The sequence below is a fragment of the Pogona vitticeps genome, chromosome 4 (assembly GCF_051106095.1).
Source record: "Pogona vitticeps strain Pit_001003342236 chromosome 4, PviZW2.1, whole genome shotgun sequence".
Taxonomy (NCBI): domain Eukaryota; kingdom Metazoa; phylum Chordata; class Lepidosauria; order Squamata; family Agamidae; genus Pogona; species Pogona vitticeps.
The window spans coordinates 183,629,435-183,651,140 of record NC_135786.1 but is presented as its reverse complement, the minus strand read 5'-3'; the positions used below and the strand labels follow the sequence as shown (position 1 = coordinate 183,651,140).

At 42.0% G+C, this 21,706-nt stretch overlaps 1 protein-coding gene across 1 annotated transcript in view; it reads left to right on the top strand.

Moving 5' to 3' along the window:
- The window catches only part of EMILIN2 (elastin microfibril interfacer 2), a 52,781-nt gene that overhangs the window by 19,916 nt on the left and 11,159 nt on the right, over positions 1-21,706 (top strand). The window contains exons 3-4 of the mRNA XM_020794509.3: positions 7,659-7,834; positions 9,430-11,292. Coding sequence (XP_020650168.3) covers positions 7,659-7,834; positions 9,430-11,292 — 2,039 coding nt within the window. The remainder of the gene's footprint in view (positions 1-7,658; positions 7,835-9,429; positions 11,293-21,706) is intronic.

The following is a 21,706-nucleotide window of genomic DNA, read 5'->3' as shown; positions in this document are numbered from 1 at the left end:
CTAAGCTGCCACCAACCATTCCCTATAAGAAGTCACACAGACCAGGGATGGATTTTTAACAAATAAAGGAATAAGGTTTATTTAAACAACACACAGGGAAAATAAAATGATCAGGTGAATAAGATACAGTCACGTGGCTTAGTCTCAATCATGCATACACACAGTTTGGTTCACACAGAACACTTAACTTGAAGCACAGACCCTGAACCTATCAGTTCTGGCTAACCATACAGACACCTGAACCTATCAGGTTGGTACTGACTGACACACAGTAGTACCCTGTCTGACACACAGACTCCCACTCAAGCTTCTTCTCTCAGCTTTTTCTCCAGCTTCTCTAGCTTCTCCACACAAGCTCCACATATATATACAGTACAGCCCCTCCTCCTGATGTCCCGCCTTCCACTCCCCATAGGATGGAACTTTCCCTCCAAACCCATGACAGACAGGTAACATCAGTGCTGTATGTAACACCTCCCCTCTTTATAAGTTGTTTTGTAGGGGGAAAGCTAAGGTGCTTTTCACCAAAAAACAACCTGGATCCAAAACATACAAAAACAGTCATATAATAACATACAATACCATACTTACTTATACTTACACTCTATTAGGCATTTAAACATTTACCATTAACAATACATCAAGTTACCTTTATTCATACAAACCAACATGTTTAATAAACAGACACATTTGACTTTTTGTCATCAAAATATATACATAGTCCATGTTTCTTTCGCCGTCTTCATTCTTCAGGTCTTCTTGACAAGGCGTCAGCAACACAGTTCACTGACCCTCTGACCACCTTCACTTCAAAGTCATAGTCTTGCAGATTTAAAGCCCACCTCATAAGTTTACTATTGTGGGTTTTCATTGTCTTTAACCATTGCAGTGGTGAATGGTCAGTGCACAGAATAAAATGTCTTCCCCAGATGTAAGGCTTGGCCTTCTGGATCGCGTAGACTATGGCCAGGCACTCCTTCTCCACGGTTGCCAAATGTCTCTCACCTTTCTGGAGTTTCCTACTCAGGTAGGACACTGGATGCTGGTCACCATTCTCATCCTCCTGGCAAAGAACTGCTCCTACCCCGCTGTTAGACGCATCGGTGTAGATGATGAACTCCCGGTCGTAGTCTGGAGCACGCAGCACTGGATAGTTGATGAGCGCCTGCTTCAACCTCTGGAACGCCTCCTCACAGTCGCTGGTCCACGGGATGCGGTCATCAGCCTTCTTCCTCGTCAGATCGGTCAGCGGAGCCGCAATCTCGCTAAACCTCGGGATGAACTTTCTGTAGTAGCCCACCAACCCAAGAAATGATTTGACTTTTTTCTTGGTGTTGGGTCTGGGCCAATCACGAACTGCTTCTATCTTGGCCTCTAGGGGTTTTATCACTCCTCCCCCTACTATGTGACCCAAGTATTTTATTTCTGGGCTACCCAGCTGCAGTTTGTTCACTTTGCAGGGCCTAGGCCAAAGCACTTCCTCCCCTGGGTTAAAGTACCTCTCCCTGCCTTGCTGGTCATCCCAAGCTTTCTTTCTGACCTTTTGAGCTTGCAGGGTCTCTGCTGCCAGCTCTAGGTTTCTCTTTAGGTCATTCCTTAAAGAGTCTATATATGTCACAACATCTTGTGGGTCATCCTGGGTGATCTGCTCCCAATTTTGTTTGATTATATCGAGTGGCCCTTTCACCCTTCTCCCAAACAAAAGTTCAAACGGACTGAACCCGGTACTGGCTTGTGGCACTGATCGATAAGCAAACAAAAGGGATTGCAGCTTCTGGTCCCAATTGTTTGGATTCTCCGCCAAGTAAGCCCTAATCATGCGCATTAGAGTCCCATTGAACTTCTCAGTTAACCCATTACTTTCAGGGTGATAGGCAGTGGTTTCCTTGTGCTTAATTCCACAGATTTGCCATAAGCGTTTCATGAGCTTCGATGTGAACGATGCGCCCAAATCTGTGATTATTTCTGAGGCAAATCCCATCCTGGACATATACCCCACCAAGGCATCTGCCACTGTGTTAGTTTCAATGTTAGTCAAGGGAATGGCTTCAGGGTACCTCGTGGCATGGTCCACAATGGTGAGAATGAACCTGTTCCCCCTCTTTGTGGCCTTGGGCAAAGGTCCCACAATATCCACCCCTATGCATTTGAACGGAGTGTCAATCACAGGCAAAGGGCACAACTTTGCTTTGGTCCTGTCGCGGCTATTCCCCTGCCTTTGACACACATCACATTGTTTACAGAACTCCCTGATCTGCTTCCCTATGTCAGGCCAGTAAAAATTCTGTGTGATTCTCTGTTGTGTTTTGTTCACCCCTAAGTGTGCAGCAAACATGTCAGAGTGCCCCCTTTGTAAGATCATGGGGCGATACTTTTCAGGTACCACTAGCTGACTTCGGATCCCATCTCCCCCTTTTGAGATATTCCTCAGGGTCTCTCTATACAAAATCCCCTTTTTCTCTAGAAATCTCACTGGGGTTTCAGGTGTTAGCTGGGTGTCAGTCACCTGTTCAAAACACTTTTGGAGAGTGGCGTCTGCCTTTTGCTCTTGGCCAAATCGGCTGTCTGTGGTTAAGGTTTCCACCACAGCTTCTGAACTCCCCTCTGCTTCCGTCTCTGGCTCATCAGTACCCCCCTGAACTGTCCCCGTGGTAGCTTGTGAACGTGTAATCACTAGCACCCGTTTCACATGTTCAGCCAGGTCATTTCCCACGAGCACGGCTGCTGGCAGAGTCGATGAAATCGCTAGCCGCCAAACTCCCCTCCAGCCTTGAAAGTTCACAGGTACCTCCGCTACTGGCAGTGAGATCACCTGCCCCTCAATCCCTGCCACCTTCATGCTCTCATTTGGGATTACATACTCCCTAGGAATAATATCTGGATGGCACAGGGTCACCTGGGAACAAGTGTCCCTCAACCCCCGATACTGATGGTCAAGTATTCCTACGTCCACCCCTGCTGTTTCAAACAACTGAGAATCTGTTCTCACGAGCAAGCAGCGCTTGACCTCCACAAGAGGACCATTTTCCTCAGCCTGATCAGCAGATGTAACTGTTCCAGATTGAGTAGTCATGGCAACAGGCTCCCTCAGTGACAAGGAGCTTTGCTCTTTCTGGACACAGAACACAGCTTTTGGCTTGGTTCCACTCGAATCATGAGGCACAATTCCTTTTAGCTGCTTTAATTTCTCACACTCTGAGATTAGATGGCCCTTTCCCTGACAGAAATAACATTTTCTGCTGTATTTTGAGTCTTTCTCATCTTGTTTTGGTTTTCCCTCCAAAACCTGAGGTCTTGGTTTCATGTCTGAGGGCTTCCCTTCACCATGGGCCCCTCCCCCTTGCTGGCTTTTCCCTGGTCCCTGAGAGTACTTGCTGTAGGTTTCTTTAGGTTTCCCCATCGATTTCCCCTCACCCAAGGGCTTTCTTATTTGGGAAATAAAATCTGCGATCTCGGCTGCTTCTGCCACAGATTTCGGTTTCCTTTCCCTCACCTGGAATTTCAGTTCCCCATGCAGGACTGAATAGAACTGTTCCAGCGCTATCAAGTCTTTGAGCTGCTGAAAGGTCTCTGTCCCCTCCTGAGATAGCCATTTCTCTAGCAGCCTCACCAATTGGGCCCCCACTTGGGTAAAAGTCTGCTCTGGTTTCTTGGTGATTGACCTGAATCTTTGCCTCAGATGTTCCGCATTTATCCCATGTCTGGCAAACACCAGTTTTTTAAACTCTGCAAAATCTTTCATCAGTTCCTCTGGCATCTCTGCATAGACTTCTGCAAGGCTGCCACTGATTAAAGATCGCATGATGGTCATCTTCTCAGTTTCCCTTACTGAGAAGTCCACAAACGCTCTTTCCACTAGGGAAAAGAACACCTCAGGACAATCTCCCTTGTGGTACACAGGGAATTTCTTCAGGTCAGCTTTAGACAATTGGCCTCCCTCAGAATCCCTATTGTTATTATTGTTCTGATTCATCAGTTCCAATTTTCTTAACTCAAACGCCATTTTCTCTCTCTGCAATTCCCTCTCCATTTCCATTCTCTCTCTCTCTAATCTTTCTTCTTTTTCCAATTGCCTTTGTTTCTCTTCCCTTTCTATTTACCTCATCCTCAGTTCATGCTGTTGGGCTATGAGCATTTTCCTGAGTTCTGGGTTCTGTTCTCCCGTGCTGTCACCCTGCACCGAGCCAAATTCATCCTCAGAACCTTGGTCTACCTGGGGGTCTTTCACTTCACCCATTTCTGCCATTTGGCTTCGAGTCAAGGGCATAATCCCCCCCCAGAACAGGCTGCTTTCAAAAGTCAAGCCTCAAAATAAAGCGACCACTTTTTTTTTCTTTTGCCTCAGAACCAGCTTTCTATAGATTACTGCTGTTCTTCAGCACTAACTTGCAACAGTTGCGAGCCAGAGTCTACCCCCCTCTGCTAGGCCTCTCAGCAGGCAGGCTAGATCACTGCTACTACACAGTTTTGCCTCAGCTTTTTCCCGCCAAAACAGGCTGCCTCAGAGCTCCCTAATCTAGTCCCCAATCTGAGGTTACACGTTCTTCTACTAGCGCACCCCCCCGTGAGGTACACCTAGAAGATTACCTACGTGCTCTCAGATTGTCCCTGACTAGACCCCCCTTGCTCTGGGCACACTTGCCAAGGCTTTGCTGGACCACTGGACAACTGGACCAGTCGTATCCCACACGCTGGACACCAATCAATGTGACAAACCCAGACCTACTGGGATATGCCACAGTTTCACTAAGCTGCCACCAACCATTCCCTATAAGAAGTCACACAGACCAGGGATGGATTTTTAACAAATAAAGGAATAAGGTTTATTTAAACAACACACAGGGAAAATAAAATGATCAGGTGAATAAGATACAGTCACGTGGCTTAGTCTCAATCATGCATACACACAGTTTGGTTCACACAGAACACTTAACTTGAAGCACAGACCCTGAACCTATCAGTTCTGGCTAACCATACAGACACCTGAACCTATCAGGTTGGTACTGACTGACACACAGTAGTACCCTGTCTGACACACAGACTCCCACTCAAGCTTCTTCTCTCAGCTTTTTCTCCAGCTTCTCTAGCTTCTCCACACAAGCTCCACATATATATACAGTACAGCCCCTCCTCCTGATGTCCCGCCTTCCACTCCCCATAGGATGGAACTTTCCCTCCAAACCCATGACAGACAGGTAACATCAGTGCTGTATGTAACACTTATCAGTGACTTGTATTGATTCTCACTGGCTTTTGTCTTGATTAACATTTATTTTGGGACAAATTAAATGTTTACAAATAGAAAATTATTTATGCTGATGTGGAGGTTCTACTCTGTCACTAAGATCCAAGCTAGGATGCATCTCTCAGGTCTGCTTTAATACCAACCACCTGAGTTATCCATCAGTGATGTTTATTGATCCCAGCACTGTAAGTCTAGACATGGGCATGAACTGCCAGTTCAGCAGACAGCTGAACAGGTTTTTGCAATTTGGCATCCCACCCCCTCCAGTAGGTGCCCACTCAGAAGCAGTGCCAGGAGGAGGTGGGGCAAGGAAGACAGGATGCTGCTTTCAAGTGAGCACCTGTTGGAGAGAGAGGGAGCTGAACTGTGGAACACCTGTTCGGCTGTCTGCCAAACCAGCACAAGCTGCCAAACTGGGGGGTTCGTGCCAATCTCTAGTTAAGTCCTTAATAACTAACTTAAGCAATAATGATAACTATGTGCATCTCAAATAGGAGCCATGAAAGTTACAGTACTTAGTGAGTACATGCCCTAAAATTTCATAAATATTTTAGTATGTCTTTTCATGTAACATCACTGAAGAAATAACACTTGGCTACAATGTGAATATACAGCTTGTGGAACAGTGTAAATGTGCTGTCCCCTCAAAATAACGCAACACACAGCCATTAATATCTAAACCGCTGACAACAAAAGGGAGTACACCCCTAAGTGACAATGTCCAAATTGGGCACAAATTGCCAATATTTTTTATGGCCACCATTATATTCCAGCATTGCCTTAATCCTCTTGGGCATAGAGTTCACCAGAGCTTCACAGATTGCCACTGGAGTCCTCTTCCACTCCTGCATGATGACATCACAAAGCTGGCGGATGTTAGAGACCTTGTGCACCTCCACTTTCCATTTCAGGATGCCCCACAGATAGGGTTTAGGTCTGGAGACATGCTTAGCCAGTCCATCACCTTTACCCTCAGCTGCTTTAGCAAGTCAGTGGTCATTTTGGAGATGTGTGGTTGTTATCGTCTTGGAATACTCCCCTGTGGTCCAGTCTCTGAAGGGAGGGGATCATGCTCTGCTTCAGTATGTCACAGTAAATGTTGGCATTCATGGTTCCCTTAATGAACTGTAGCTCCTCAGGGCTGGCAGCACTCATGCAGCCCCAGACCATGACACTCCCACCACCATGCTTGACTGTAGGCACAACACATTTGTCTTTGTACTCCTCACCTGGTTGCCACCACATACACTTGCCACTATCTGAACCAAATAAGTTTATCTTGGTCCCATCGGCCCACAGGACATGGTTCCAGAAATCCATGGCCTTAGTCTGCTTTTCTGCAGCAAACCGTATGCGGGCTTTCTTGTGCATCATCTTTAGTAGAGGCTTCCTTCTGGGATGACAGCCCTGGAAACCAATTTGATACAGTGTGTGGCATATGGTCTGAGCACTGGCAGGCTGACTCCCCCCCCCTTCAACCTCTGCAGCAATGCTGGCAGCACTCATACATCTATTTCCCAAAGCCAGCCTCTGGATATGACGCTGAGCGCGGGCACTCAACTTCTTTAGTTGACCATGGCAAGGCTGCAGCTCAGTTTCAGGGTTTTGGCAATCTTCTTATAGCCTAGACCATCTTTATGTAGAGCAACAATTCATTTTTTTCCGATCCTCAGATAGTTCATTACCATGAGGTGCTATGTGGAACTTCCAGTGACCAGTCTGAGAGAGTGAGAGTGATAACACCTGTTCCCCCTTTGCACCTGAGACTTGTGACACTCTCATGACACCAGGGAGGGAGAATGGCTACTTGGGCCCAATTTGGACGGTCACCTAGGGGTGTACTCCCTTTTGTTACCAGCGATTTAGACATTAATGGCTGTGTGTTGCGTTATTTTGAGGGGACAGCACATTTACACTGTTATACAAGCTGTATACTCACTGCTTTACATTGTAGCCAAGTGTAATTTCTTTAGTGTTGTCACATGAAAAGATATACTAAAATATTTATGAAATTTGAGGGGATTTACTTCTGTGATATACTGTATATAGGCAGGTGATATCATTTCATAGTTCCAAAGGTAATAAAGGTTAAGGCTGCTACTGAAAACCCTTAGCATTCTTGCACTACAAGAGAAACTGAAAAGTAAGCTAAATTATGTGATTTGTGTGTGTGCACATGAGCCTTGCTGGCTGGTTTCTTAATGTTTCATCATTTTTCCACCCTCGTATTATGGAAGGATAAATTAATTTCAGCCCTGCCTAGCAAATAGCTGGCTGATATTTCTAAACTGCAGCTGTTGTTCTTCTTAATTTATAAAACATGACCTCCAGTTTGTTCATATGAAAGAGCCAAATGATAGATAAAAACCACCAGATTAATTTCATTGTGCCCTTTTCATTTTATTTATTGCAGATATCGCACAAGTTTCAGACCTAAATATAAAATAGCATACAAGACAGTAACAGAATTGGAGTGGAGGTGTTGCCCTGGATACATGGGCATAGACTGCAAAGAAGCTGTGCCACAAAAACCACGACCGGTAGTTTACCCGGCAGAACTACCACCTGAACATAAGAAGACAAGCTTGGGTAACTTTTTCTTTGGATCTTGGTATGCATGAACCTGCCTAGTGTTCCCTTTCGGCTCTATTTTATGCAGCAGTCTTCAGTGTTCAACATGCTTTATGATACCTTTCGCATTCATCAGGCTGGTGACTGCTTATATAGTCAAAAGCAGGTAATTCCCACACAAAGATTCAATGCAGATTTACACTGGATTTCTTGTATCTGCAGGGTGAGAAAGAATAATTATTTCTTTTTAATATGTGTTGCTAAATGGCAGCTGATTAGTCCTTATCCGGCAGCTGTCTCATAATTGTTCCATTGAAATCCTTACCAAACCTAAGAGGTTATTTTGCAGCAGGGATTGCATGCCTCTCTGGCATACATAGGACGGCAGTTCCCATCAACCCTAACAAACAGAGCTAGTGGCAGGAGTTGATGGAAATTGCAGTCCAACAAGGAAGGCAGTTCTAGGTTTTGTAAGAATGGGATGGTTTATTTGTGTATGTATTTTTTAAAATACTAGTGGTAGCATAGGATTTGGTCAAATGGATAGTGGAATGGGCACAGTAAGGGCATAGCCTCCCTGTACATCCTTCCTCTTGTCCCATATGCATATAAACATAAAACAATTCAATTTCTTACTGGCATCTTTTTAAAATATTGCCTACATTATCTCTTCTACTACTGCCATTGTTCCTTTAAGAAACTCCCAAGGCCTTTCCTGTTGTCTTGGAGGTGATTGAACAGGATCTGTAAGAGGCCAGCAGGCTGAATGGAGACTAAAGCCACACAAGCCAAATTTGACCTGCAAGCTGCTGGTTCTTCATCCATTGTGATATACACGGACATGTTGTACATATACAGTTTGTCTACTTTAACACATAAGTGTATGTGTTGGGGGGAATCCTGCTCAGTACATAGATAGCATATGTTAACACGTACTTAGGCATTTGCCTCATCAGAAACATTCTAACAACAGTCATGCCACATTTCAAAGTAGTCACAAATGATCTATAGGCTATAGGTATGTTTGCACATAGGCGCTAAATCATAGTGTAGTATTATGTGTGTGAGCAGAGAGCAGCCTGCACAAAGTGCAAGATGGAACCTCCTTCTGCATTACTCGGGGAAAGAGGAAAAAGCCAGGAATCATTCCCTTTCTGCAGATTCCTTTGATAAGAAGAATCTAGTCAATAGCTAAATAGGCCAGAAAAAGAACCTAGAAATTTCTAACTCACCTATGTAACTATTATACTTTTAAAACTAAACCTTAATTTTTATATTAAACCACAATTCCTGGTGACACGTAACAAAAGGCCAGCAAAGTGAAATTGTATCCTGAGTTATTTCCTTTTTGACCATGGTTCAAGGTGGAAAGTTGGGGCTGGGTGTCTTTAGAGTGTTTGAACCCAAGATATTTCTTTGACTCCTTACTATTTATATGCATAATGCTAAGTCAGGGTTTAATGTTACCTGCAATCCATCCCCATATATTGTTTTATAGTATTAATGTGCATGCAGTACCAAAATAAAATAATGTGAGCTAAGTTATTCAGTGAGTGATTGGGAAAGAGATAGTTAAAATGCTGCTTCAATGATTTCTTCTTTTCTGTCCATAGATGCTGGTCCCAGGTTAGAACAACAGGATGCACAGGATAAAAAAATTCAGTTCCTTGAGGATGAACTGTTTCGTCTCACACAGACTGTGTTAGAACTTCAGTCCTCTTTAATGGGTGTAAATGAAAAACCCAAGCTCACTGTGCAAGAAGATGCAAGTCGGATGCATGTCTCTTGGTTGAACAATTTTCATGATCATCCAAGGTCCGATAGTACTGTTAAGGGTGAAACAGAGAATAAGGACCAAAGAGAAGCTAGCATAGAAAACCTGAAAACTGAACTAGATGAAATGAAAGATGACTTGAAGGCCAAAAATAACCAGTTAGAAGACATGAATGGGAAAGTAAATGACTACGAAGAGCAATTAAAGCAGCTCCAAGAAGCGGCCCAAGGCCCAACAATCACAATACCTGCCAGCCAGCTATATCATGCATACATAGATGCTAAGTTTGAAGCCCTGAGACAGGAAATGTTGGAAGGATTTGAAAAGAAAATGGCAGATCTGAAGAATTCCTGTGAGTACAAACTGTTGGATCTTCAGCAGCAATGTGAGGATCATGAAATGAATTGCTCAGGAATAAAAGAACTTTTTGGAGAAAAAGAAAATGAGCTGAGAAAAGAAATAAAGTATCTTCAGAGTCTTATTCAAGGACCATCAAACCAGTCATTGTGTTGCAAAGATGCTAAAAGTAATGACTTTGAACAACAGTTAAAAGCTTTGAATGAAAAGATTGACAGAACTGCAGAAGCAAATAGAGTTTTAAATGCCAGGTTAGATAATGAAATAAAACATATTTCTAGTCCGCATTCAGAAGACAACTTTGATGCAAAATGGGAGGAAATGGAAGCAAGGATCAATGTGACAGAGAGAAATGCTGAAGAACACTGTTTTTATATTGAGGAAACTCTTCGTGGTGTTATATCTACTGAAATAGAGGAAGTGAAAAAATTATTTGACAAAAAGCTTCAACCACTGGAAAATAAATTAAGTGTGACTTTTATACATGCTAATGTCACAGATGAAATACATATTGGTCAGGGATCTGTCTCACACAGTGTCTTGGGATCTGGAAATGAGCAGCTTGCATCTGAGATTAATACGGTAAAGAACAAACTACAAATTGTTGAAAATCTTTGCCAGCAGAAATGTGAATCTGTACCACCAAATATGGAAGGTCTCCAAGAAGACATAGAAAACTGTAACAGTAAATATGATCTGTTGTTTTTGAAAACAGATAACAATTTGGACCTTTTAAAATCTTTAAATGGCTCCCTAAATGAAAAGTTTAATTTAATTAAAGGCAGCCAACGTGACATACAGAAACTTCAGAAGGACTTTCGAATAGTTCGTTTTGGACTGAGTGCCCTTGATAGAGATGTGAGAAACCTTCAGGCAGGCTTGAACAGTTGCAAAGAGCAGCTTCTGGGTGTCAACTCTACATGTGAAAAAACACAGCTTGGTGTGTTTAGAAAAATAGATGAAATACAGAAAACAGTAGCCAGCCATACAGTTTACCCAGGCAGCAATTGTTGTAATGACTTGAAGGAAAGGATGGAACTCCTAAATGAAAAAGTGTTTCAGAAATGTAAGGAAAAAATTCCAGGTGTCTCAGACTTGGAAGGAAGGGTGTCCAATGTTGAGAAAACATGCAGCAAGTTGGATTCTGTCTCTAGTAGCCTTCAGAGGATAAAGGAGGGATTAAACAAACATATCTCCAGTCTTTGGAAGTGTGTGAATCAAATTAACAGAACTGTAACAACCCATTCTGAAGATATTGTTATTCTCAAGAATTCTTCTCAAAGTCTCAGTAACCACAAAATAGCTATTGACTTTCAGGACCTGAAGAAACTTCATCCTGCTACATGTAAGTTACCCTGTCTCTTTCAATATGCCAATATTTACTTTAAAATATAGGGAGATAATAACATGGCTAAACGAAACAGAACATTTGCCAGGGAAAAAAAGAGTGATATCTCCCCCCCCCCCAACTGTGCTTTTTAACCTGTTTGGTTTGTTTGTTAAATTTTGTTTGTATTTTCAAAACTTTGAGATCATTCCACTTTGACCCCAGTGTGCTGCTATAGTTTCACTTGATAGGGTACAGCATTACCGCTGAAATAGCTGTTGCTTTTATTGCAATGCTTAATGGTAGAGTAGAATTCCACACCCTGAGATTCAGGCTGAGATCTGAGCTGTCTTGAACAAAATCAGTAACAGTTATCGGATCTAAGCAAAGCGTCAGAAAGGATCCTGTTCAGATGTGCTCTGCACAGAATAGAACTGCAGAAGTGACTGCAGCTATTTGGACATGTGCCTGTCCTGTGTTTTTGTGTGTGTGTGTGACTATCATTTTTCTAAATAGCAATGTCCATTTCTACAGCTTCCATTCAGTATGTGGTGAGCCTGAATATGATACTGACCCTGGACTACAATTCCCAAAATCCCCCCCACCAGACACCATGACTATGCTGACTGGAGGATTTTGGCAATTGCAGGCCAAATTGCAACAATTTCTGAGTGAAAGCCTTTACTCATGGGTGAGTGAACCCAGGGTAGGGCTGAATCAGTCTTTTGTGACACACCCTAACACTTGCTAAATGTGTGCTCTGAAAACGCAAAACTTTACCTTGTGTTCCTTAAGTTGTGTAGCAGAGAGATTCTCCCTTGCTTTTTGAGACAGATGGAACAAAACTATATAGCTCTACCCTCCTTTTTTCACATTAGATGTCAATTTTGGCATAAACTATCTCTTTGATAGAAGCCTATACTGATTTTAAGGTAAAGGTAAAGGTTCCCCTTGACAATTTTTTGTCCAGTCGTGTTCGACTCTAGGGGGTGGTGCTCATCCCCGTTTCCAAGCCATAGAGCCAGCGTTTTGTCCGAAAACAATCTTCCGTGGTCACATGGCCAGTGTGACTTAGATACGCAACACTGTTACCTTCCCACCGAGGTGGTCCCTATTGATCTACTTGCATTTGCATGCTTTCGAACTGCTAGGTTGGCGGGAGCTGGGACAAACGACTGCTGGTCTTCTGACCCTGCAGCACAGGCTTCTGTGGTTTAACCCACAGCGCCACCACGTCCCTTCATCGTTTCGTTTAGTCGTTTAGTCGTGTCCGACTCTTCGTGACCCCATGGACCAGAGCACGCCAGGCCCTCCTATCTTCTACTGCCTCCCGGAGTTGTGTCAAATTCATGTTGGTTGCTTCGCAGACACTGTCCAGCCATCTCATCCTCGGTCGTCCCCTTCTCCTCTTCCCATCACACTTTCCCAACATCAGGGCCTTTTCCAGGGAGTCTTTTCTTCTCATTAGATGGCCAAAGTACTGGAGCCTCAGCTTCAGGATCTGTCCTTCCAGTGAGCACTCAGGGTTGATTTCCTTTAGAATTGATAGGTTTGTTCTCCTTGCAGTCCAGGGTATTCTCAAGAGTCTCCTCCAGCACCACAATTCAAAGGCATCAATTCTTCGGCGGTCTGCTTTCTTTATGGTCCAGCTCTCACTTCCATACATCACGACAGGAAAAACCATAGCTTTGACTATTCGGACTTTTGTTGGCAAGGTGATGTCTCTGCTTTTTAACATGCTGTCAAGATTTGTCATCGCTTTCCTCCCAAGAAGCAGGCGTCTTTTAATTTCGTGGCTGCTGTCTCCATCTGCAGTGATCATGGAGCCCAGGAAAATAAAATCTGTCACTGCCTCCATATCTTCCCCTTCTATTTCCCAGGAGGTGATGGGACCAGTGGCCATGATCTTAGTTTTTTTGATGTTGAGTTTCAGACCGTTTTTTGCACTCTCTTCTTTCACCCTCATTACAAGGTTCTTTAATTCCTCCTCACTTTCTGCCATCAGAGTGGTGTCATCTGCATATCGGAGGTTGTTGATATTTCTTCCGGCAATCTTAATTCCGGCTTGGGATTCCTCCAGTCCAGCCTTCCGCATGATGTATTCTGCATATAAATTGAATAAGCTGGGAGACAATATACAGCCTTGTCGTACTCCTTTCCCAATTTTGAACCAATCAGTTGTTCCATATCCAGTTCTAACTGTTGCTTCCTGTCCCACATATAGGTTTCTCAGTAGATAGATAAGGTGGTCAGGCACGCCCATTTCTTTAAGAACTTGCCATAGTTTGTTGTGGTCCACACAGTCAAAGGCTTTTGCATAGTCAATGAAGCAGAAGTAGATGTTTTTCATGTCCCTTCATACTGATTTTAAAACCCCCCACAATTTATAGCTTTTGATTAGGTCATGTAGAATTCTTATATTGTCTTTACAGAAGAATATGTACTGGTATATTTAATGAGATCAGAAGTATGATGGTCAAATAAGTGCTTTTCTTCGTTGGGTAGGAAAAAAGGGTTGGTTAATGTTTTTGTCTGGTCCCAAACATAGTAAGTAAACTTTCAAATTCTCCACTAGTCTTCTGCAAAGTTGAATGATAACAGCTTTGAGGGGATTAGGGGAGAAGATCCTCCTGCTCATTCAGTGGCTAGGTACAGGGGCCATCATTGCTACAGGCAAGTTGACTTGCAAGAGGAATAATGCAAATTCAGTGAAAAATAAAGGCATTAAAATATCAGTTTAATTTTTGTTCTCCTTTCTGCAAAGAAGAAGCCTGGCTGAAATCATTGGGGGGGGGGGGGAGACTGCCTTGAGTGAACCACACAGGGTCCTGAATTGTCTTAGCACAGTTACTACAGGAATTACTTGCAGACATTGCTACTATCTGTTTTTGTCCTCTGCTTTCTATTATGTCCTCTTTGCCTGCTGCTTCTAGTGCTTGCTTCACTTGATGTACTAAAGTGTGCTTTCCCAGGCTTCAAACCAGGTTGAAGCCTGTCAGTAATCATGGCCAGCTCTCTAGCAGCCAACTTTACATCAGGATACTCTTCTGGTGCTGTATTGTAGCGCAGTGGTTCTCAACCTTTGTTACTCAGATGTTTTTGAACTGCAACTCCCAGAAACCCCAGCCAGCACAGTTGGTGGTGAAGGCTTCTGGGAGTTGCAGTCCAAAACTCCTGAGTAACCCAAGGTTAAGAACCAGTGTTGTAGTGCATGAGATGAGGAACCACTATGTCTTGAGAGAGATATGTCTTGAGGTGAACCTGCATGCTTGGAAGTTTGGGCTCTGTATTTTCAGCTTCCCAGTCAAAATATATACGGACTGCAAGGGGACAGGGAGCCCAGTCCTTGCCTTTACTTTGAAGTAAGTCCCATTATATTTAATAATACTTATCTTATAAGTTGACTACATCCTAAGAAAATGTACCGGATGCAGAAAGTTTCCAGATGAACTGAGTGCCAAAACAGAACACTGAATATATTAAAAAATTGATGTTTTAGTGTATATTGTCAGTAGGGTGAACTCTCTTGGGAGGGCTAGGGAAAGCTCAGAAAAATTGTCAACTTTTAACCTCTATAGCCAAAGATAATTTCATTTTCATGCATCTGTTGAAGCATGTTAAACATATTGAGCCACTTACATAATGTCACTGTAGATGGAAAACTCCAGGCATAACTTTCTTCTGTTTATATAACTGGGGGGGGGGCGGGCTATGGTGAGACCTCATTAAAAATAATCAGACAACCCCCTGTTAAATATTATACCTCCTTTCAACTTTTAAATAGGGCAAAGATATCCTAATATGCAGCCAGAATATTCTAGCATTGCATTCAGTTTTCACTTTAAACAGTATAGAGCAAAATATATATTACATGACTCAGCCCAATTCTATGATGATGGGCTAATGAATATTACTGTGCAGGATGTATAAACATAGGACAAATCCTTACTTGGTCATTACTTTCTCAGTGCTTCCATTTGAGGTAGTGGGGCACCTACCGTACTTTGATAGGTCACAATAAAAGGATTTGACACATAGTGGACATTTTCCTACAACACTCGAATAAAACATCTGGCTCATCATGTTCAGTTCTCTTATGGATCAAAATTTCTTACCTGCCTACACTTCAGTCAAATGTTTCTCAGCCCAGTGGTGCAAGGCAGCTCTTTTAAACTGGTAGAATACTAGGACCAAAAGCTGTTCAGTATTCACAATACATAAAGTGTTAAAAAATAGCTGTTGCTAGTTCTCAGTTATGTTTTAATCATGAAGTGACAAAGATTCTTGTGTAGGGTGGCATAGGAAAAGAAAGGGAGGCAGCATCCACCTGTTTCTTCTGTATAGAGATTAAGAGAAAGATGTGATATCTAGCTGCACAGAAATGTCTCACATGCTCCTCTGCCAATGGATAAAATGGTCTCGGAAAAGGAAGAGAAGAACAAGCAATCTTGAAGACACAGTACATAAAATTGTTCAAAGATTAGCAATCCTACATTTAAAATCTCTGTTAGCTTATATCTAAGATGGCTTCATTGTTAATTTTTATTTAAATTTTAAAAATTTAAATTTATAGTTATTTTAAATATGTATATATTTTAGTTTTAGATTTTAATCTGTTTAACTCTCCACAAAGGGAGAAAAGTGGGATAGAAAATAAATACATAATGCTGTAAGTAAACATCAATTAGATTAGACAAAGGACCAAATTAAAACCGAATGACTTCCTAATATATTTTGCAGGTTAAAGACATGTTCCCAAACTTGCAAGCATCCTCCCTGAGCATGAATCATAATGTAGCATTTTGTGACATTGTTAATAATAATAACAGAAAAGAATATTTATTTAGGTCACAATACTATGAAATTTATCAGTTGGCAAAAGGCTTAAAGAAGCTGATAGAATGGTACTTGTTTATGCAGGTGCTTATGCATATAAGTGGTTTCTTGTGTACATAGCAGATTGCTATCTTGCATAATACTGCAAAACATTTGTTATGTTTTGTATCAACAACAAAATCTTAGATACCATAGATCTAAGGGTGCATGTGCACCACTGTATCCATTTTTCCTCTGTATCAGTTTATTTGAAAGCTCAAAACGTTGTAGCATTGAAATTATATATTTCTGAACATTTACTATGCTTACCAATAGTTTAATTAGATTTTACATTTCAATATAAAGTGCATAGATTTAAATTTTATAATTTTAAGGAAAAGTTAATAATCTTCTGTAGTTTGAGGTGATTCCTCTTTTTCTTTTTCTTTATTTAATTCATATCCTGTCAATCTACCAAAAAAGAGAGATTCACCTTATAAAGGAAAAACATGCTCACATGCATGCATGCTTACACACAAACACACACACACACATTTAAAAATCAAGAAGTTAGGGGGGGAACCCCACATTATTTGTAGCTGGCAAATCTCTTTATATCAGGACAAATGTTGGATTAAATATTAACACTTTAAATCTGGATGCAAATTCTTCTCCCAGGCTGGCATCTGACCAAGATGCAGAGAATTATACTGTTGCCTCCTGCTGTGTCATCCGTTAAGTTTGGCAATAACAAACAAAAATCTATGCTGGAAAATATGGTACCCTGGGGATACTCTATTTTCAAATACAACAATGATCTAAATACTGTTTCCCTTCTCAGCTGGTTTGCAGGCAGTGGAGACATGTGTCTGTTTTGCAGTCTGCCCGACATTAAGCTAGAAGGAGACTGTTTTGAATGTGCCCTTGTAATTTAGTGAGCTAACTATAGTGGAGTAACACCTGGGATTAATTTTGCCCTGGCTGTCTGGATTACTACCAGATGTGTTTGCTAACAAGTGGGATCTCCTTTATCATTGTTTTGTAGGTTTTTCAAAGCAGCAGTCCAAGATACAATTTTGTATCACAGGTCAAAAAGGCCTGAGCACCACTTACTACAAAAGTACTACAGTATGTCAAGACAGGACTTAAGTGTTTACACCAAACTTAGAAGCAGCACTTCTTTTGTGATTCATGATTTTTAAGTTGTTTCCAGAAGAGAGCTTCTGAAATGCTAATTATGTATAGTAACTGGAGAGTGCTCCACATATATTTCCTTCTTCCATCTAGCCTTCTCTCCACTCCATAGTTTGTAAAACTGCCTGGGAAACTTTTATTCTAATAAGGTTACAAAGGCTGCTGTCAGTAGCTAATCAGTAGCCCCGCCCCGGGAATTTTGAATTGGTGAAATGGTCTGAGTTGGTTGGAAGCTGAGGAGGAGTTCTGTTCTTTTGCCACATCACCGTTGGGCTGCTTGCTTGCTTCTCTGTTACCTTGCCTCTGCTTTTTCAGAATGGCAGTTCAGTACAGAAAGATAAGTAAACAAATGACTGGTGTTCTTCTATCTGGAATACTAGAAAAGTGAGCAGCAAACCAACAGGAGTTTTGCCATGGTGCCTATGGGAATCTGGGCGGGAAGCACTGTTTTGCTTTGTGTGCTGTAAGGGGAAATTGTTCCTTTGCCATGGTTGCCCCCCCCACACCTCATGAAAAGATATTCACATTCTGAGACTCTAGGACAAGTCTTGCTGCATCTGAGTATCAGCAGATTTTTTGGGGCGGGGGTAGGAATTTTTTGGATAATGCCAGATAGAACATGGATGGGGAAATATAGGAAGGCCTCAGAGCACCAGTCTCTTTAGTATTAAATGGAAAGCCCAGCACACAGAAAACATGGATATAGGAAAGGCACCCCCCCAAAAAAAAAACCTGCAACGAATGAAACATTGGAAGTTTTTACATTGGACATCTCTAGCGATAGAACATGGGTGTTGATTTGTGTGACCTCTCTGACTTTCTCAGTTGTCTGACTCAGGGTCAAATTAGAGTGGTCTGGTGGGCCAGATAGGCGGGGTATAAATAAAATAAATAAATAAATAAAGTTGTTTCCCCCCTTTTTTTGTTCTAGACCAGTGGTTCCCAACTTTGATTCTCCAGATGCTGTTGAATTACAATTCCCAGAAATCCTGGCCAGCAGAGTTAGTAGTGAAGGTTTCTGGGAGTTTTAGTCCAAGAACATCTGGGGACCCAAGGTTGGGAACCACTGCTCTAGACTAACCTGGAAGGTACACTATCTGAACTGTGACTCTAGCATGCAGGGTTAAGGGCTTGAATCCAGTGTATTCTCAGCCTGGAGTGCAGACCCTGCGTCTGTGATTTTTATTACAAAAGAGGGGGGAGGGGTTTAAATCAATAAAATATGCAAGTGCAGAGGGTACAGTTCAGATTGGAACTAGAAGTGATCAAGGTGTTAAAAGCCTTTTACAATTCCATTTTGGGCCCTTGCTCCCACTATGGAGTGAGGAAGAAATAAGACATAGCTTTAGCTTGTAGGCAGTGTCATCCTCATATATATTCATCCCTTTGGTGAACCACACAAACGCTACAGAGAGGTGTGTTGTCTTATAATTCTCTGCATTTCTCTTTGGGAAAATGAAGCTTTCGATTACTTCAAAATTGTTTCTTATTTTGTTTTAAAAATGGAAAGATCTTTAAAAGAACAGAAGCATAAATGAACCCTAAGGGTGTGTTTCATGACAGCAGTCCAGGGATTTATCACGTGTGAGCAGCATGCAGAGGCATACTGCCCAGTTGCTCGCCCATGGAATGGGAGTAGCTAAAGAAACCAACAAAACAAAGAGCTTTGCTGTTCCTAGCTGAACCTTCTGTCCTGACAAAACAAAGACAAAATGAATGGTTTCTATCAGACTTGCATGCGGACTGGTCTTTTGGCTGGCTGGGAGAGAAACAGACCCAAGTTGGAGTTCATTTCACACGATACGTCTACTGTAGCCATTCCTGCTGCAAGCAAAGAGCAATCAGGTTATATAAAAGGGCCAGCATTCCCGTAGTTCCTTTGATCTGTGAATGGAAACTTTAAGAAGTATTAAGTGTATACTGTGATGAATAGTGCAAGTGCATTTAGGATTTGCAGCATTGTATTAAAGCAGGACATAATTTTATTTATTTAAAAAATATTTTACCCTGCCTTTCCCTTTAAAAAGGACCCAAGGTGCTTCTACTGTATCATTAAAGACAGTATTTTAAAGCTAACAAGAGTGAGTATACAGTTATTAAAAAGGATCAAACAAATACAATATTAAAAAGCATAAGAAACTCCAAAGGACATTCAAAGCAATAAGGTACAACAATCCATTCTCAAAGGCTTTCACAGCCAGGATCCAATGGTTGTTGTGGGTATTCTTAAGGTTTTTCTTTCTAACGTTTTGCCAGTCTCTGTGGCTGGCATCTTCAGAGGACAGGAGTCAGAACTCTTGTCTGTGCTCTGGTGCAGTTTGTTGAATAGTTGAGTATTTATAGCTGTGGGGTCAGCTTTTGTCTTTTTCAGGCAAAATAATCAGCCACCCTCCTACAGACCCACATTGGACAAACCTCATCCTACATCCAACTCAGGACATTTCATAAGCAAGATCAGCATCCTAAAACTCAACCCCACAGACTGATTAGCTTTGATGTAGTTAAAGGTACCGATAAAGGACACACTGACACTCCTCCAGCAGATCTTTCCAGAAGACATCAAGGCCCTTTTCCAACACTGCCTAACGACCAGCTACTTTCAGTGGGATAATGAGTTCTATGAACAGACAGATGGAGTGGCCATGGGGAGCCCCCTCAGCCCGGTTATAGCAAACTTCTACAGGGAACATTTCAAAAAACTTCCCTGGCTTTGGCACCCTTTGCACCCACAGTCTGGTTCTGATACGTGGATGACACCTTCACAATTTGGAACCATGTTGAAGAAAAACTGGAAGAATTTCTAAACCATCTCAATAGCATCCAAATATACAAGTCATCATGGAAAAAGAAATAGAGGGCCATCTCCCTTTCTTAGATGTCATGTTCATACGCAAAACTGACCTCCTATTGGGACACAAGGTCTACAGAAAACCCAGTATCCTCCTGACTTGTCTTTCTGGAATGGAACTTGGGGCACTGTTGTACAGTGACTCTAATCCTTCCTGGAGGAGATAACTCAGAAAGTGTTGCTGGGACATTTATGTTCAATACCCTGAGGGCTGAGCTGTGGGGTCCCTCAGGGTTCCATTTTAGTCTCCTATGTTATTTAACATCTACAGTATATGAAACTACTGGGAGAGATTATCCAGAGTTTGGGGGCTTGGTGTCACCAGTATGCAGATGACACCCAACTCTACCTCTCTTGCCACCTAAATCTGAGGAAGTTGCATCGGCTCTAGATCAGTGTTTGGTATCAGTAATGGACAGGATGTGGGTGAATAAATTAAAACTTAATCCAGACGAGAGAGGGGCTCCTGGTCAGTCGAAAGGCAGATCAAGGAACAGGGATGCAGCTGGTACCTGATGGGGTTACACTCCCATTGAAAAAACAAGTGTACAGCTTGGGGATGCTCCTGGATTCATCCCTGTGTCTGTATGCCCAGCACTAACCAGAAGTGCATTTGCAGAGTTAATACTAGTGCACCAGCTACATCCATTTCTTTAGAGATAGATAGATAGATATAGATAGATAGATAGATAGATAGATAGATAGATAGATAGATAGATAGATAGATAGACAGACAGACAGACAGACAGACAGATAGATAGATAGATAGATAGATAGATAGATAGATAGATAGATAGATAGATAGATAGATAGATAGATAGATAGATAGATAGATAGATAGATAGATAGATAGATACTGTCATAAAGCAAAGGGTTCTGTTTATATACCGCCCCATAGTGCTTCAAACACTCTCTGGGCAGTTTACAAGTTAATTATGTAGGCTACACATTACCCCCCCCCCCCAGCAAGCTGGGTACTCATTTTACCAACCTCGGAAGGATAGAAGGCTGAGTCAACCTTGAGCCAGCTACCTGGGATTGAACCCCAGGTCGTGACTACAGTTTTGGCTGCAGTACAGCAGTTTAACTACTGCGCCACAAAGCTCTTACTGTACAGACCAGAATCTTGTTGCTAGTGAGTGATGAAGAGAAGTGGCAACTCCATCATGAAATGGGAACATTTCTGGTAATATTCTGATCATTTTAAAAAAGATCTGTAGAGTCCTTTCATTCTCCCAAGTAATGCTGAATCAGATTTTTTAAAATAATGTTTTATTTTGCAGAAAGCCAAGGCTCAGAGTGACTTTTTCTGCATATTCCATATGTAGTAACCTGTTTTATTAACATTACAGAAATTGCTGGTATATGCTTTATTTGTGTAGCTACTATAGGACCACCTGCTAATTGTGCTTATTTGGGCTGTCTAACACAGGGAACATAGATCATATCTCTGAAAGAACATTTCAGCACTTAGAAACTAGGATATGTTAATAGAAATGTACAAATTTATGAAGTTTAAATATGATTTCTGGGTAGTAACACTGGCACAACCACTAATCATCTCCATTCACCACT